At 54.2% G+C, this 14,216-nt stretch overlaps 2 protein-coding genes across 2 annotated transcripts; both read right to left on the bottom strand.

The window, feature by feature from the left end:
* Positions 1–4,592: 4,592 nt before the first annotated feature.
* On the bottom strand, positions 4,593–5,661 carry HOXD12 (homeobox D12). The gene is made up of 2 exons (XM_043488366.1): positions 5,084–5,661; positions 4,593–4,932 (listed from the first exon to the last, which is right to left on the bottom strand). The coding sequence occupies exons 1-2, from the start codon at positions 5,652–5,654 to the stop codon at positions 4,694–4,696; spliced, it is 810 nt and encodes a 269-aa protein (XP_043344301.1). The 5' UTR covers positions 5,655–5,661; the 3' UTR covers positions 4,593–4,693.
* Positions 5,662–10,707: 5,046 nt separating this feature from the next.
* On the bottom strand, positions 10,708–12,541 carry HOXD13 (homeobox D13). The gene is made up of 2 exons (XM_043488349.1): positions 11,770–12,541; positions 10,708–10,978 (listed from the first exon to the last, which is right to left on the bottom strand). Exons 1-2 carry the CDS (start codon positions 12,539–12,541, stop codon positions 10,728–10,730), a joined length of 1,023 nt encoding a protein of 340 aa, XP_043344284.1. The 3' UTR covers positions 10,708–10,727.
* Between the last annotated feature and the right edge of the window lie 1,675 nt (positions 12,542–14,216).

Below are 14,216 nucleotides of genomic sequence, written 5' to 3'. Positions count from 1 at the left end.
TGCCCGTGCCTTGAGCTCTGCCCACCATGCCGACTGACCGAGAAAAGGCGTGTGATCAGAGCGCATATCTATTTTTCTGACCAATGTTCCCCCCTTCCTCTTTTATCTCCTCCCTCCCATTCTCCCTCCCACTTTCTCTCCTCCGCCCCCCTCCCACCTCAGCTTCCCTCCGAACGCTGCGCAAACAGGTCGGTGGGGCTGGAGAGCAAGAAACCCCCCAATCCAAGAACTGCCCATCCTTGCAAGCACCCTCCACACAGCTGACACCCTCGCCCAGATTCCCGCTCGCCCCCTTCTCCTCAGCCTAGACCGCTGGCACACTTGTATGCCTCCCCATCTCCATCTCTTGCCCAAACCTATCCCTTTCGGGCTCGGAGTTGACGCCCCAGGATCTCTCTCCTAAAATGGCTCCCCGGACACTGCACATTAGCCCCGCAGCCGGTCAGGACCCAGGGTAGGGGCCGCGGGGTGCCCCCCGGCTGGGTCTTTATGTATCTGCAAGTGCGCAAGATTCTGGCACCTTCTCTCTGCACGGGTGGGGCGCAGGCAGCCCGCTGCCCCCAAAGTAGAGCCTGCTGACCGTTAAAGAGGGAAATGGGGGAGGACGAACCATTCAAGTTCAACGACATGGCGACGGCGCTCGGGCTGGAGGCGCGCTTTGGCGGGGGAGGGTGCGCCATCTGCAGCGGCGCATGGGTGCACAGGGAAGGGGGCGGCCGGCCCCTCTCTGCGCATTAGCGCGGACCCCCACCCCCACACCCAAGCCCAGGCTTTCGTTCCTGGCCCATCCCGCTTCGCCCTTTGGCCCCAGCTTTCTCCTCCATCCTCACCCTGAAACCCAAGGAAAACCGCAGCCTACAGACCCGCGCGTCCGGCTCGAGAACCTACCGTGAAGATCCAAGGGCTGTGGCCTCGTCTCTGCCTGCGCGGCCCCACTCGAAGCGCAGGGAGCGCATCGGACCCTGTCTTCCCAGTCCGCAGCTCCGCGAGTGGTAGCTTTCCGCGCAGCGCCCGGACGCGATGCGGTAATTTTGAGCCACCCAAGATAAGACACTAACTTGACCTTAACTTTGTCAGGGCGCCCCTGGTATCTGGAGAACGTGAACAGACACTGTCTGGCAGCTCTCGTAAAAACTGACTGGGGAAGAGATTCTGAGTCATTTCATTTATTGCCACTACAGTTCTGCAAGAAAGCTTTTCCTCCCTGCCAAACTTTAATTATTTATGCTCTTTTAGGAAACGAAAGAGAGGAGAAACGCAGGGAAACACCCAGAGCCTGTCCCTTCCCTGCAAAGTCTTCGGAATGGGCTCCCTAAGTCAAGTGACCGAAGAACAAAAATGTGGGGAGATTACCTTTGTCCGAGGACGGTCGGACAGCCGCTGTGCCCCCCGCCCCCACTAAGGGGGGGTGGGTGCAGCTGGAAGAGGCGGGGTGAGGGGGCACACCCTCCCCCCACCCCCACAGACATGAATATTTACAACGGTTCTGGGTTTCTCCTCCACGCGCCCGCCTCCCGGAAGCCTCCCCAGCCCGCCTCCCTTGGGGAGAGCCCCCAGGCCTTAAAAGCGTCTCCCGGCCGGCCCTCTGAGCTCTCAGCCGGTTGAATGCCAGACCAAGCCGTTTTTCCTTGTTTAAAAACCTTTTCCTTGGTCAAGAGGCCCGCCTGGACTGCAGCATTTCGGAGGACGCATTTGTCTTTGTGCGAGGGAATGTTCAACACTGAGATTTCAGCATTTTGCTGGGGTATTTGTTTTTTTCAGATTTCATCGTGCTTCCAAATCCCTGCTGGGACTTTGGTTAGGAAGGGAGAAAGGACACCACCTCCTTTATATTCGTGTGGATCAGCAAAAGGGATGGATTTGAAAAACACTACCGAAGCTCTAACCAACAGACAAAATTTTACACTTAGAATAATTTCAATCTCTTTGGGGAGTGGTCTTCAGGGATATTTCCTTCCACCCTATGTCCCATGCTAAAAGGAAAGAACACAATGATACAATGGCGTATATTGCAGAGAAAATGGTCTCCCTGTGTTGTCTTAGGGCCTTGGTCTAAGTTCGGTTCCCTGGCCCTTTACCCAGCCCGCCATACCTGAGGTTTGAGTGTGGCCTCTGCCTTTGTTTGGTTATTTTGAAGGGGGCAAACCTTACCGGACTCAGGGAGACCCAGTTCTCATACCATTGCCTCCCTGAGCCCTACCAGCATTTCTAAATAATAGGGCCTCCCTCAGCAGCTTCTTGCTTCATTTTTTCTTCATTTTTAAAAGGAGCTGTTTAAAATATAGTTCATCAGACTTGCTTCAGAGAAGGGGAGTTGGAACCATTTAATGCTCAAAATTAGAGACAACGTTTTTCTAATTCCTCTACTTGCTAAAAGCTAGTAACTCTCTAGTTTCCATCTCTGAGCTAGCAAGGAGCTGGGGTCTGCAAGAGCTCAGAATACTGAGCAGGCCCCAGGTTTCCTGGCCCAATTTAGAGGCGCTGAAGACCTAGAGGGTGCCGGGTCCACATCTCCCAAGGGAGTCTGCTGGGCTCCTGGCAGAGGGACCAGTGTGGAGGACTTCCACAGGAGTAGCCTATTCACAAGAAGCCTGACTGGAAAAACATGGCAGGGAGAGACGCTCTGTACTGAAGCCCGAGGAACCTCATATCTTGGCAGCCCCGCTGATAACAGCAAGCTTCAAAGTTTGAGAATGTAGGCAAAATGCAGAAGTCCCGGCCAGCAGCAAACCGAGGGTTCACTTAGAGTGTGGGACATGCTGAAAGCTGCTCATGGTTCCCCTACCTTGGTATTTTATATATTTTGTTCACAGGCTTTTATACACCATTTCCTGACTGACTTGGAAGCCATTTTCTCGTTTAATGAACAGTCAAGTAGACACCCATAGTGAAACCGCAGCCAGGAAAGAAAAACGAATTTGGTGACCCGAAAAACATTAGAAGAGAATCTGAAATGTTTTGAAAAACCGACATCAGTCCCATGACAGCTTAACTGGGACTTGGATATTTATTTCCACTGAAAACATTTCTGTATGTCTGATACTTAAAGCTATTGTTTTTGACAAAATAAACAAAACACATACAAAAATTATTAGATAGCAGAGAAAATGCAATTCATCTAAACATCAACTGAGGTCAGTTGGGCTGAGGCTCAGGGTGCCCCATAAGGTGTCCATTCCAGATCTTGTACTGAAAATTCTTGGTCTTGCACTGAGCATAAATCATCATCGTACTTGGAGAAAAAAATCTTCAACTCTTTGGCTGTCGTGCATCTCACTAGAAGAGAGGGAGCTATTTCTCTGAAGGAGGTGGAGAAGGGGCAGAGATGATAGAAGGAGCTTGGGGGGCTCTTAGCGTCACTGAGATCAAGGCAGGACACCCCAACACACCAGGACATCTCTACCTGGCATTCAGCAACCCCAGCCTCCACGGAGCAAGCCTGACAGGGCCCGTAATCTCTCAGGCTCTGCTGGAGCAGGCCATCATGGCCTCAGAAAGAGCCCAGCAGCGGGGCCCCTGGTGACGCTGGTGGGCGGTGAAGATGAGGAGAGGGAGCTTCTGCTTCTGTCTGCTTGGTTGAGAGAAGAGAGGGGGCTGAGGATCTGAAGGGCCTCCTTTCTAACCCTCCTGATTTCTGGCTGGTGGGAGACTTCACCTCTCCTTGCAGTGGTTCATTACCATAATTCAAGAAAGAAAGACAGACCAGTGGACACCTTTTCTCACCTCTCCAGGAAAGCCTTATGGACAGGCAGAGTGTAGGAACCCCCCCTTTCCTGGCTCACTCCCACCTCTCCCTGGATGTTTCCCCTCCTCCTGGTGCAACTCAGCCTCAAAGCCAGCTAGGAGCTTTCCTCACCAGAGTTCAGCTCTGGGGGTCCAGTTACACAGTGGAGGGCTCTAGCATAGGTATGTGTAAGGACAGGGGAGAAATGGGGATTTTACCAGTCCATCTGGAGGTTGCCGTTTGCTGTGGAGCCCCAGCCTCCCTCATCCCATCCGTGGGAAGGAAGTGCCCAATCCATTCAGCCCAGCTGGAGGGGCCAGCCCAGCCTGGACTCCGAGGCGTCTCTGGAGTTTGTCTGGCCACCACGCCCCCTTACTCATTTTTCCTCCTGAAGGTCTAAGGCAGCTACTGTCCTCCCAAAGGAGAACGGTGCCCTTTCCTTCCTCCAGAGTCGAGATCCTGGCTTTGCCACCAGGAGTTTGGCTGCAAAGAGACAGAATTGTGCCGTCAGCCCTTTCTACTCTGCTGGAGAAGTCTTCCTAAATTCAGTTCCACTCTGAGCCCTAGTTAGGTGCCTGCTGGATGCAGAAAGGGCTGGGGAGGAGGGGATAGGAAGACGAATCAGGTGGAAGCAGAAATGCAAGTACAAGGGCACTAAAGTGAATGGGGGGGGGGGGATAGTACCCCAGCTAAGAGTTAGGACAGGTGACCCTAGACTTCCACTCTGGAAACCTCAAGGCTGAGGCTGAGACTTCTGCAGGTTTCTCTGAGAAGGGGGGAAAGCAGGGATGCTTAACTGGCCAGGTTTCCAAACAAATCTCCTGCAGGCTTCTGGGGCTGCTGTCTGAGAGGGAGGGTACCTGGAACTAGTGGAGAAGGAGCAGAAGGAAAAGCCCTATCCCCTGTCTTCCTTCACGGCCAGGCCTTGAAAAAAAGGCAGGCCCAGCCCGGCTGGGGACACACCCAGGGCTAGTACAACGCCAGCGCCTGCTCGCGTAGCACCACACGCTTCTTCTTCATACGCCGGTTCTGGAACCAAATTTTGACTTGCTGGTCGCTGAGGTTTAGCCTGTTGGACAATTCCTTGCGCTTCTGCCGGTTGATGAATTCGTTGAGAAGGAATTCGTTCTCCAGTTCCGCAATCTGCTGCTTTGTGTAGGGTTTCCGCTTCTTTCGGGCCCTCCCCGGGGCCGCCCCCCACGGCAGGCCTGCAACACAGCCCCAACCCAAGTCAGCCCGGCCCGCTCCCAGTTGCCTGCCCGCCCCTGGCGGCTTCCCTCCCTCTACACACTCTCCCCAGCACCCCACCACCCACCCCGGCCCGGGGAGCTTTGCTCGGGGAGCCTGGCCACCCTTTACCGTCGGGCAGCGAAGGTCGCAGGCAGGAGGCGACGCCCGCCTGCACTGTCATGTTCAAGTTGAGCGGGCCTTTGGCGTCGTCCTTGAAACCGGCGGAGCAGGGTGTCGCCTCGAGCAGGGTTGAAGAGCCCGGCGCGACGCGGCCCATACCCGTGTAGTCGTATTTGGCCGCTTTGAGAGCAGCGGCCGCAGGGGCCAGACTAGACTCCGGGATGAAGGGCGGCCGCGCCCGGCCACGCTCCTCCGGCCCCGCGGCCGCGTCGGGAGTATAAAACTTGGCCTGTTCTTCGGATCCGTCCTTGGCGCCCAGGGGCTGCAGGCCGAGAGGCCCAGAGCCAGCCAGGTAGGGCTGGGAAAAGCTGCCGAAAGCGGTGGCACCAGCAGGCTGCGCTGGGGCGCAGGAGGCGGGCGTGGTGGCCCAGGGCAGTGCGCCGCGTGGGTACGAGATAGGGGGAAGCGCGGCCAACTGGCCGCCATTCGGCCGCAGGTTGGAAAAGTAGAAGGAGTCGGGCGACTGCAGATTCAGAAGCGAGCCCACATAGCCCGCTCTGTAGAGACTGCGCTCACACATCTCCAACAAAGGGCTTGGGCTGCGCTCGCAGCAGTATTTAGTTACAACCGGGAATAAGAGGGACAGTCTCAGACGATTGGACGAAACTTCGCCTGCAGGTTCTTCAAAGCCGGTCATTTCAGCACCGCCTACATCCCCCGACCCGTTTTCCTCCCCCGCCCCCCATTCAGGGTATTATGATAACACCCGCAATATTCGATGGCGAAGGACGAGGTTGCCAGGCCGAGCCAAGTCATATTGAGCGAAGATGGAAGCCTCTTTGAGTTTCCTGGACGATTTCAGGAGCTGGGGGGCATTGGGCAGGGGGTACCTCTGCCTTAATGTCCCTTGGGACCCTTCTTGGTCTTGACTGGCTTTGCACTCCCGTTTTCTGCTGGCTACTTGGGTTAGGCTTGCTTCTACCAGCTTTCACTTGCAGCTGAGGCCTTTTCCAGTAGGGTGCACTTCCTGGCTTGTCCAGAGAGCCCTTGGTCTGGTAAGGCCATCCTCTGTCCCTAGGCCTTAGCAAAGCTAGTCCTACCCCGTCCCTCCCCACCTCATCCCTCTGGACTGGACTCTGCGCAGGTAACCTGGTAGTGAAAACCCAGGGCTGCCTGAGCCCCAGGTCCCAGGCTGCAGGCATACTTTGCTGATAGAAGAGGAACGCATCACAAATTCTGCCCAAGTTTGGCGCCCAGGAAGGAGGCTTCACATCACTCCTGTTGTGCTTCAGTATAGCTCAGCCTTCTGTTCCTGGTACAGTCAGCATCCAGGTCCTGGGAGAGTGCTGGCCTGGGGACCCGGGCTGCTTGATTGGCCAATGGTGGCCAAAGGCTACATTCTTTTAATCGCCAGCAGTTCACCTTGGCGATTACAGCCTGCAAACCAGAGTTCTAAGGTGTTCATTCACTCCGTGGCGTGCAGTAGAGCGAGCTCCCCTCAGCTGGTGTTGAAGAATAGAAGACCAGAGCCACCGGCCGGGAACAGCGGGGTACACCGAGGGACACCGAGGCACCGGACTAACTGCGTTCCTCTGCTCCGCGCCTCCAGGGGCGTGCGGGCCGCTGGCGCGTTCAGAGGTCTGGCGAACTGGGAGGCGGGCGGCAGCGCTCCCTTCCTGGGAGCAATGCGGCAGCCCCCGGCCACAGTTCCTCCGGTCCAGTGTGGCCAGAGGGCTCAGGGTCCTCCTTTCCTGCCTCCGGTCCCAAGACCCCCAGCGACCCGCCTCCGCCCCAGCCTGCAGCCCGCCTCGCGGTCCCGGAGCCAAGCTGGAATTGGTTAGACCGCCAGCTCCGGCACGGAGACCACACAGGCGCCGCCGGAGGGCAAGGCTGACCACCGCGCTGCGACTTTATTGTGTGAGTTATGGCGACCAATTGGGCGGCTCTGGGGAACGCAATCGGCCTCTTCCCCTCGCTCTGGGGCGGGGGTAGGGGGTGGGGATGGGGGTGGGGTGGCAAATCTGGGCTCCTCGGGGCTCCGTCAGAGTTTCCTTAGGAGCTCAGAAACAGAGACATATTCCATTACCTCTTCCTTTCGTGGGGGGTGTAGGCACGCGCTGCAACCTTAGTTCCTGGGGACTTAGGGAGCCTAGGCTCTCAGGGAATCTTGTCCTGTTTTCGAGGAGCTACAACTTCCCTAAGTCTGAAAGTTCCCTTTCCAAGGGGGTGCCTGCAGTCTTTTCTCTTCCTATCTCAGTACTATTTCCAGGTCCAGGGGTGTCTACTTCGGACGCTTAGGCGGATGCTTGCTGCGGTTTGCCCAACGGGACTAGAGGTATAAAGGAATCAAGAGAGAAATAGAAAAGACGAACAACTAGACTCTCCTTTCTCCTTGGCTCAGATGATGCCCAGCTGCCCCATCTCATCTCCTGGGCTTTTGATTTCCTAGATCCAGCAGACAAAGTTGCATGTTAGAGCTGGCAGGCTGGGGACAGGGAGGGAGGGAGGGAGGGAAGGAGGGCGGCGAAGTGGGAGGGTGCCAGAGGCTTGGCTGGTGAACTGCAGAATGGGAAAGGAGGATTCGGTCGCGGAGTTACACGGCGAGCTCTGCCAATGCCGCCTACTGCCCAGGAGATGGCGAGCGAGCTCCACGCCTGGCGAGGCGCCGCCGCACGGTCAAGATCAACAGTGAAGGACGGCTCAGCCGGCCTGGGGTCGCCAGCCTGTGCGGTCACGGCCCGCGGCCAAGCGCGGCCGAGCATGTCGGAACGCCGGAGATGGTAGCGGCAAGGCTGGCCGGGACGGCGGAGCCAGAGGGATCCGGATGTCTGCCAGGGACGGGAAGGGTCGCGGCCGCCCCTTTGTCTGGCGGTAAGTCCCAGCTCCGAAGTCTCCTTCGTCTCTTGGATCGCGCGTAGACGCGCGGGCCTTGATTCTCCACCGGCGGCGCTCGAAACCTGCCAGGTTTTGGAGGCGCTCTGCCGGTGGCCTTTCAGTCTCCACCCGCAGCTAAGGCCTCTCCCCGAAGCTTCCTCCGTTCGCCTCGTGGGTTTCCCTACCAGCCCTCCGGCAGTTGATCGGCTCCGCTCCTCAATTCGGAATATAAAAGGAATGCATATAAATAACAAAGTCTTCATCTGTTATTGATTTAGCCATCAATTCAAATTCCACTGGAGAGCTTTTGAACGTAGTTTTCATCTTCAGCAATCCTCCTATTTCTCGTAGGCGGGGAAAATTGACCGGCAAACTACTGATGAAAGGAAAACCTCGAGGCAATCCTCCTTACCTACCATCCTCGGCAAGAAACCTGAGAAATGGACCTGGGAGATGGGGTGCGGTTCTGGGGTCTGGAATTTACAAAAAGAAAAGAAGGGGAGAGGAACGACGATGGAGAAGGGAAACGGGCCCGTTTTAAATAAAAACACATCTTGTGAGAAAAAGAGAAATATGTTAGTGACTCTAACCGAAATGGAACGTCGGGACGGCATGGCCCCATTTTCAGGGGTTATTTCTTCTTGAGAGATTGAATCGTGGTCACTTTTCCTTTTCTGTCTCTGCTTCTGTCTACCTGTCTGTCTCTCAAAAAGAAGCTGCCTGCTCACAGTCGGTTGCAAGATACAGAAAGAAAAAAAAAAAAATCAAGCCGAGGCGGAGAAAACGAAAGTAGCTCTAAACTTTGGGTCTCTGAGTTTTCTCTGGCAGATCCATAGGGGAATCTCCCACCAGAAGAGTTTACATATTGTGTGAGGTTTTAAACAACTATATTTAACTCGCATACCAAAAAGTTTGCAGCCATTGAAATCATTGCACCCGGCGCTAACAACGACGAGGCATCCAGTTCCTTAGCGGCCATTTCCCTGAGTGGCAAAAAGCCCTCAGAAATAAAGTTCCTAGTGCCTAAAAATTGCGTCTAGAGGTTTAGGGTGTGTAATTATGGTTTCGGCCTTCAACTGCTGTGTGCAGACTGCCAGGAGAAAGCGATAAGGGATAAGCCTGAAATGTTTCTTTTTCAGTTTCCAAATATGGATATGACTAATTTCAAGACCTTCCTAGAATAGATATTTATAACAGCCTTTCTAGGAAGAAAATCGCCAACCCGAGCACATATATATTGGTTTAAAAAATAAAGCCATTTGAATAAACTGATAATTTTCTTTTGAAAGAGAAGTAGAATTTTATTGGGGATTTTTAAACAACTGGTCTGGTAGAAAAATATAATTTTAGACACCACAAATTATATCCTAATTTAAAGATATCACTATTTATATTAAAGCCACGGGAAAAGGAGGGGGAAAGGGTGATGGAAGTGTAGAGCCTGGAGGTTTTAGAGACCAGAACTGGTGTTGCGTTTCCTTCATCTACAGGGAACTGTGCATTTGGGATAACAAGATTTTATAATAAATAAGAACAGTTTCTAGAGGCAACAAGAGCTTGGAAAAAGAAAACAAATGTATAAAGACTCAGAAGAAACAAGAGAGTTCTGTTTATTTGCATCTCCCTAGGAGTAAAAAGTGATTTTTAAATGTCTGAAGCACTGCGCATGTGTCTCAGCTCACAGACATTGCATCTACAAAAATAATCTCAGTTGTATAAATATGCAGCACTTTAAAAGTAGTTATTTATCATCATTTTCAGAGACATCTTTTATTTTTTTCTTCCTGGACTTCAGAGCTCCACATTTCCCACATTTGTTAGATGCTTTAAGCTCCACAAGAGCCCAATACATTTGTTCAGACAGTCAAGTTCTTCACTGGGTTCTGGATTAAAGTTTCCACCCATGGCCACATAGATTCAAGCCTCTTTAAGGGAACCGAGGAGATGGCCTCAATTCTAGACCCATAAATTGGAGGCCAAGGAGAGGGAATGCATTTGTACCATTCGTGGATCACTCTGTGAATTGCAGCCATTTAAATATCTGTGTCTAGAGGAATGAAGGCATCCATGAAGACACATTATTTCCAAATTAAAAATTATAAAAGCACAAATCTACAGGACATATTGTACACATATAACAGCAAATGACCCAATGTCGGAAAGATTGTCTTCATCCACTATTGATACAAACCCTATTTAATAAGGCAACTGCTTTAAAAGCCATCACAGTACCTCCAGCCTCCTGTTTCAGACTTTCCCAGTGACCCTAGAATACTGCTTGCCCAGAGCTGTTTCCATTTGCCCCAGGGTGACTGCTGAGAGCTAATGATTCAATTACCCAATCACAGGATATGAATGACTGAAAAGCCAAATCTTTCTGCCCTAATGGATTATGAAAATAGTAAGTGCTGAAAACAGGCATAAAGAGTGATTTTAAAAAATAAAACCCTAAAATCAGAATGGCACTTCTGAAATTCATTTGGGGGGATTATTCAAAAATACTTCAAGTCCTTTGTACTGGCCTGGAGGGAGAAACAGAACATTAAAAAGTCATAAAAAATAAACCTAGACAAGAGCAAAATCAATAATAAGTAAGAAACAGAAGTACAAAGGTTGGGCAGCAAAAGGTTTTAGAGCCAGATAAGGGGAAAAGAAAAACAATTCACAAAATTTGCCATCACTGGCACGGGATTGGGAGAATTAAATACATATTCAAGTCTTTCCAAAAGTCTTTTGGAGGCAACTGAAAGCATTTAAACTCTGGCCAATCTGGCCCACATCAGGAGACAGTATCTTTGAGCTTGGAGACGATTTTCTTGTCTTTCACTCTTCGGTTCTGAAACCAAATGGTCACTTGTCTCTCGGATAGGTTCGTGGCAGCCGAGATTCGCCGCCGCTTGTCCTTGTTAATGAACTTGTTAACGGCGTACTCATTCTCCAGTTCTTTGAGCTGCAGTTTGGTGTAGGGCACCCTCTTCTTTCTCCCTCGACGGTAGACACACATGTCTGGCTGATTTAGAGCCACATCCCCTGGTATTAAAAAAAAAAAAAAAAAGAACAGCACAGGAAACATTAGATGGGGATATGTGGAGCACACAGCTGGGGGCTGTGTGTGTAGACTTGAAGAGGGTATAGAGAATGAAGAAAGCCAGGCTGTTTACACTTTATTATTATTTATGCAGACATATTATTTACACATTATTAAAGAAAGATTATTTACACTTCAAAGTGAAGGCCAATTTGATGGATCATCATGGTTTCTCACACCGGCATCTTAACAAGCCTGTGATTTTATGGTGTGATCGTTGGGGGCTCTCATAAGGACAGTTTCTGCAAATGCTGGTTGCAAACATACGAACATACATAGACTTAATAAAAACCCAGGCTGTTTGTTTAGACTTTGATTTCTTGTGTTCCTTGGAGCTTGTGAGCTCTTGGAAGCTTTAGTGGCATTCTGGGGCATTCATGTCCTTGGAAAGCGGGGCTCAACTTCATGACACCTCTTTGGGGAGGAGGGGCCAAGGCCTGAGCAAAGGGCAGCAAAGACCTTCAACTCTAGGAGAAAAATAGCCCTATACCCACACACAGGAAGAAAAGGGTTGTGAGAGAGGCAGTTTAAATCAAGGGATGAATTTACAGAGTTCACACAAACTGGACCAACTGTTCCGCTGGTTTTAACCGCGTCTGGGGGAGGAGGACAGGCACCAACTCCCAAGTAGGGGCGCAGACTCCCAGTCCTTTCTTGTCCTTCTTTCGCTCTTCCTCTTCCCCCTTCCCTGCATTTCTCCCTCTTGCCCTTCTCCCTTTCCCAACGTCCCTACCTGGAAAGGATGACTTCCAAAAGTGAGAGCCCTGTGGCTGGTCCTTGGCGCAGTACACCTGGCCGTTCCACCCGTTGGCCAGCGTCCAAGACTGGTAGCCTTCCATGGAGATGTACGCCTCATGCCGAGGCTCCCCGGAGCCGAAGGTAGACACCATGTCGATGTAGCCGGGCACATGCTGGTAGGGGCTCGTGTAGCCCTGGTAGAAAGACACCTCCTTGGCTCGCGCGGGCACCTCGTTGGCTGGTACGCTGCTGCTTGCCAGGCCCGACACGTCCATGTACTTCTCCACCGGGAAGCCGCCCAGCGAGGCGTGCGGCGACGACTTGAGAGCATTCTGCTGTAAGCCCACGCCGTGCGACATGCGGCAGCTATAGTAGCCGTTGCCGAAGTGGTAGCCGTAACCCAGGGCCGGGGCGCCCGGGGGCGCTGCAGCGGCTGCGCCGGGCGCCGGGCACTCTTTGGCGGAGGGAGCCTCCGGGCGCGCCGCGACCACCGCCGAAGATGACGACGAGGCAGAGCCCGCGCGCTCAGAGGTCCCCGGGTACGCGAAGCCTGAAGCCGCCGCCGCCGCCGCGGCCGCCGCCGCCGCCGCCGCCGCAGCGCGCCCAGAGTGTGTGCCGGCGAACACTGGCGCCGAGAGGAAGCCGCGACACTGGCCCGGCGCCGCTGCCGCCACAGAGGAGGAGGAGGACGAGGAGGCCGGGGCCGCCCCGCCGGCCCCGCCGTCCGCCCGCAGCCCGTCCATGTCCCAGCTCCCGGCGCGGCTCATGGCCCGGCCCGGCCCGGCCCCGGCCCCGGCCCCGTGCAGGACACCATGGCGCTGCGCGCCTCCTCCCTCCTCTCCTTTCTCTCCTGTTCTCTCGCTCCCGCCCTCTTCCTCTCGCCCTCTCTCCCTCGGCGAGCCTCCCGCCTCCCGCCCGCCCGCCCTCCAACAGGTTAGCTCATCGCGGGACGTTTATAAAAACGAAGTTCAGGTTGGGAGGGGGCCTGGGCCGGTCGGGGGGCCGCCTCCCTCCCCGAGGGCTCCGGCTCGGGGCCGTGCCATTGGCTGCGCGGGGCCACGTGGGGGTGGGGGGCGCGGGAGAGCCTGGCTCCGGGCCCGGGCCCGGTGGACCCACCCACCCGGGCCCCTACCCCTCCCCAGCTCTTGTGCAGCCCACCGCCCCTTCCCGCCCGCCCCCGGACCCAGGCGTTTGCGGCGCAGCCACCCCCACGAGCTGATTGCGCGACCGCCCATCCTGGGCCCTGTCTGCGACCGAGGCGGGCGCCGAGGCCTGCGCCTTGTCTCGGCCACGGCTGGTTTTGCCACCTCTCCTCGGCTCCCTGAGCTGCACAACTAAATGAAGGCAAAGGACAGAGATGATCAGAATGATGTGAAAACAGACGGTTTTTGATCCTGTTGCTTAATGCCTGGGATTAGCTGACCTAGACCCCAAACGCGAAGGAGCTAATTTTCCCTACCTTGCGCGTTGTTACGGGGCGAAGGCTTTTAATGCAAGTTCTACCAAGCGATCCTCCGAATTAAGACCAATTGAAGCATAACCCCCGCCCCCGCCCCAATTTGCACACACTGTCCACCCGGAAAATGCCCACGAAGCCGCCCTGGGGGCGGGGGGGGGGCAGAGACTTACAAGTAAATCAAGCGGACGAAAGACCGGTCCTCGCAGCGGTGAACCCGAGAAAAGTCCGGAAGCCTGGTCCACGCTGTTCTCCTCTATAGTCAAGCCAGCCGGGAGTCGCCTCCCGAGCTGGGCTCCCGAGCCCTGGCGCAGCCTCCCCGGGTCCGCAGAAAGACCCTGTGGAGGGCGCCCGGAGAAAGCTACTCTGCCGCCCTCCTGGAAACTTCTGCGCCTCGCCCTGCAGCCGAACTGCCTCATGCATTTTGCAGCCACCACCCACCCCCGCCCGTTACTCACACCAATTAATTGAAAACTTCACTTTCCCAGGGACCTTTGTTTCGCTTTCTTTTCTTAGCTGCCAACTGCAGAGAATCGAGAGGGGCAGATAAAGAGAGTGTTTTTTCCAAGCTAACTTGGGGCTTATAATGGGAACAGCCCAAAGCAACAGAGTCTGACTTCGAGGGGGTAGAGTGGGCCCTGGACAGCCCCGCCAGGGTGCGGGGATCACAACTCTGAAGCCTGTTCAACACTTCTTTCCATTCCTCAGCCACAGAACCCCAACCCATCATCCACCATCTTAGCCATTGTCTGATGTGAGTCCTGTGGCAAATTTAAGGATCCACTTCAGAAGCAACGTTAGATCTGATGAGCCGAAAATATTGGGGTGTGTGGGAGAGCCCTCCGAGTGAGCCCATTTCGTTCTGTAGGATCAGCTCGCCAGGCCAGCCCATCTCCAAGAAAATCGCTCCCATGAGCCTCGATTGGTGAAGCCAGCTTGTCACCTAGCCCTGCTGTTTCTGGACCAAGACAGGATCTGGAGGGGGC

The sequence above is a fragment of the Cervus canadensis genome, chromosome 15, assembly GCF_019320065.1.
Source record: "Cervus canadensis isolate Bull #8, Minnesota chromosome 15, ASM1932006v1, whole genome shotgun sequence".
NCBI lineage: Eukaryota > Metazoa > Chordata > Mammalia > Artiodactyla > Cervidae > Cervus > Cervus canadensis.
This window is presented reverse-complemented; position numbering and strand designations above follow the sequence as displayed.

Bases quoted from the DNA above. Each gene is read 5' to 3' on its own strand.
- HOXD12 (XM_043488366.1), bottom strand. From the start codon at position 5,654: ATGTGTGAGCGCAGTCTCTACAGAGCGGGCTATGTGGGCTCGCTTCTG. The intron at 4,933-5,083 runs GTAAAGGGTGGC...GCTGTGTTGCAG, and splicing joins GCGACCTTCGCTGCCCGACG to GCCTGCCGTGGGGGGCGGCC.
- HOXD13 (XM_043488349.1), bottom strand. From the start codon at position 12,541: ATGAGCCGCGCCGGGAGCTGGGACATGGACGGGCTGCGGGCGGACGGC. The intron at 10,979-11,769 runs GTAGGGACGTTG...TTTTAATACCAG, and splicing joins TTGGAAGTCATCCTTTCCAG to GGGATGTGGCTCTAAATCAG.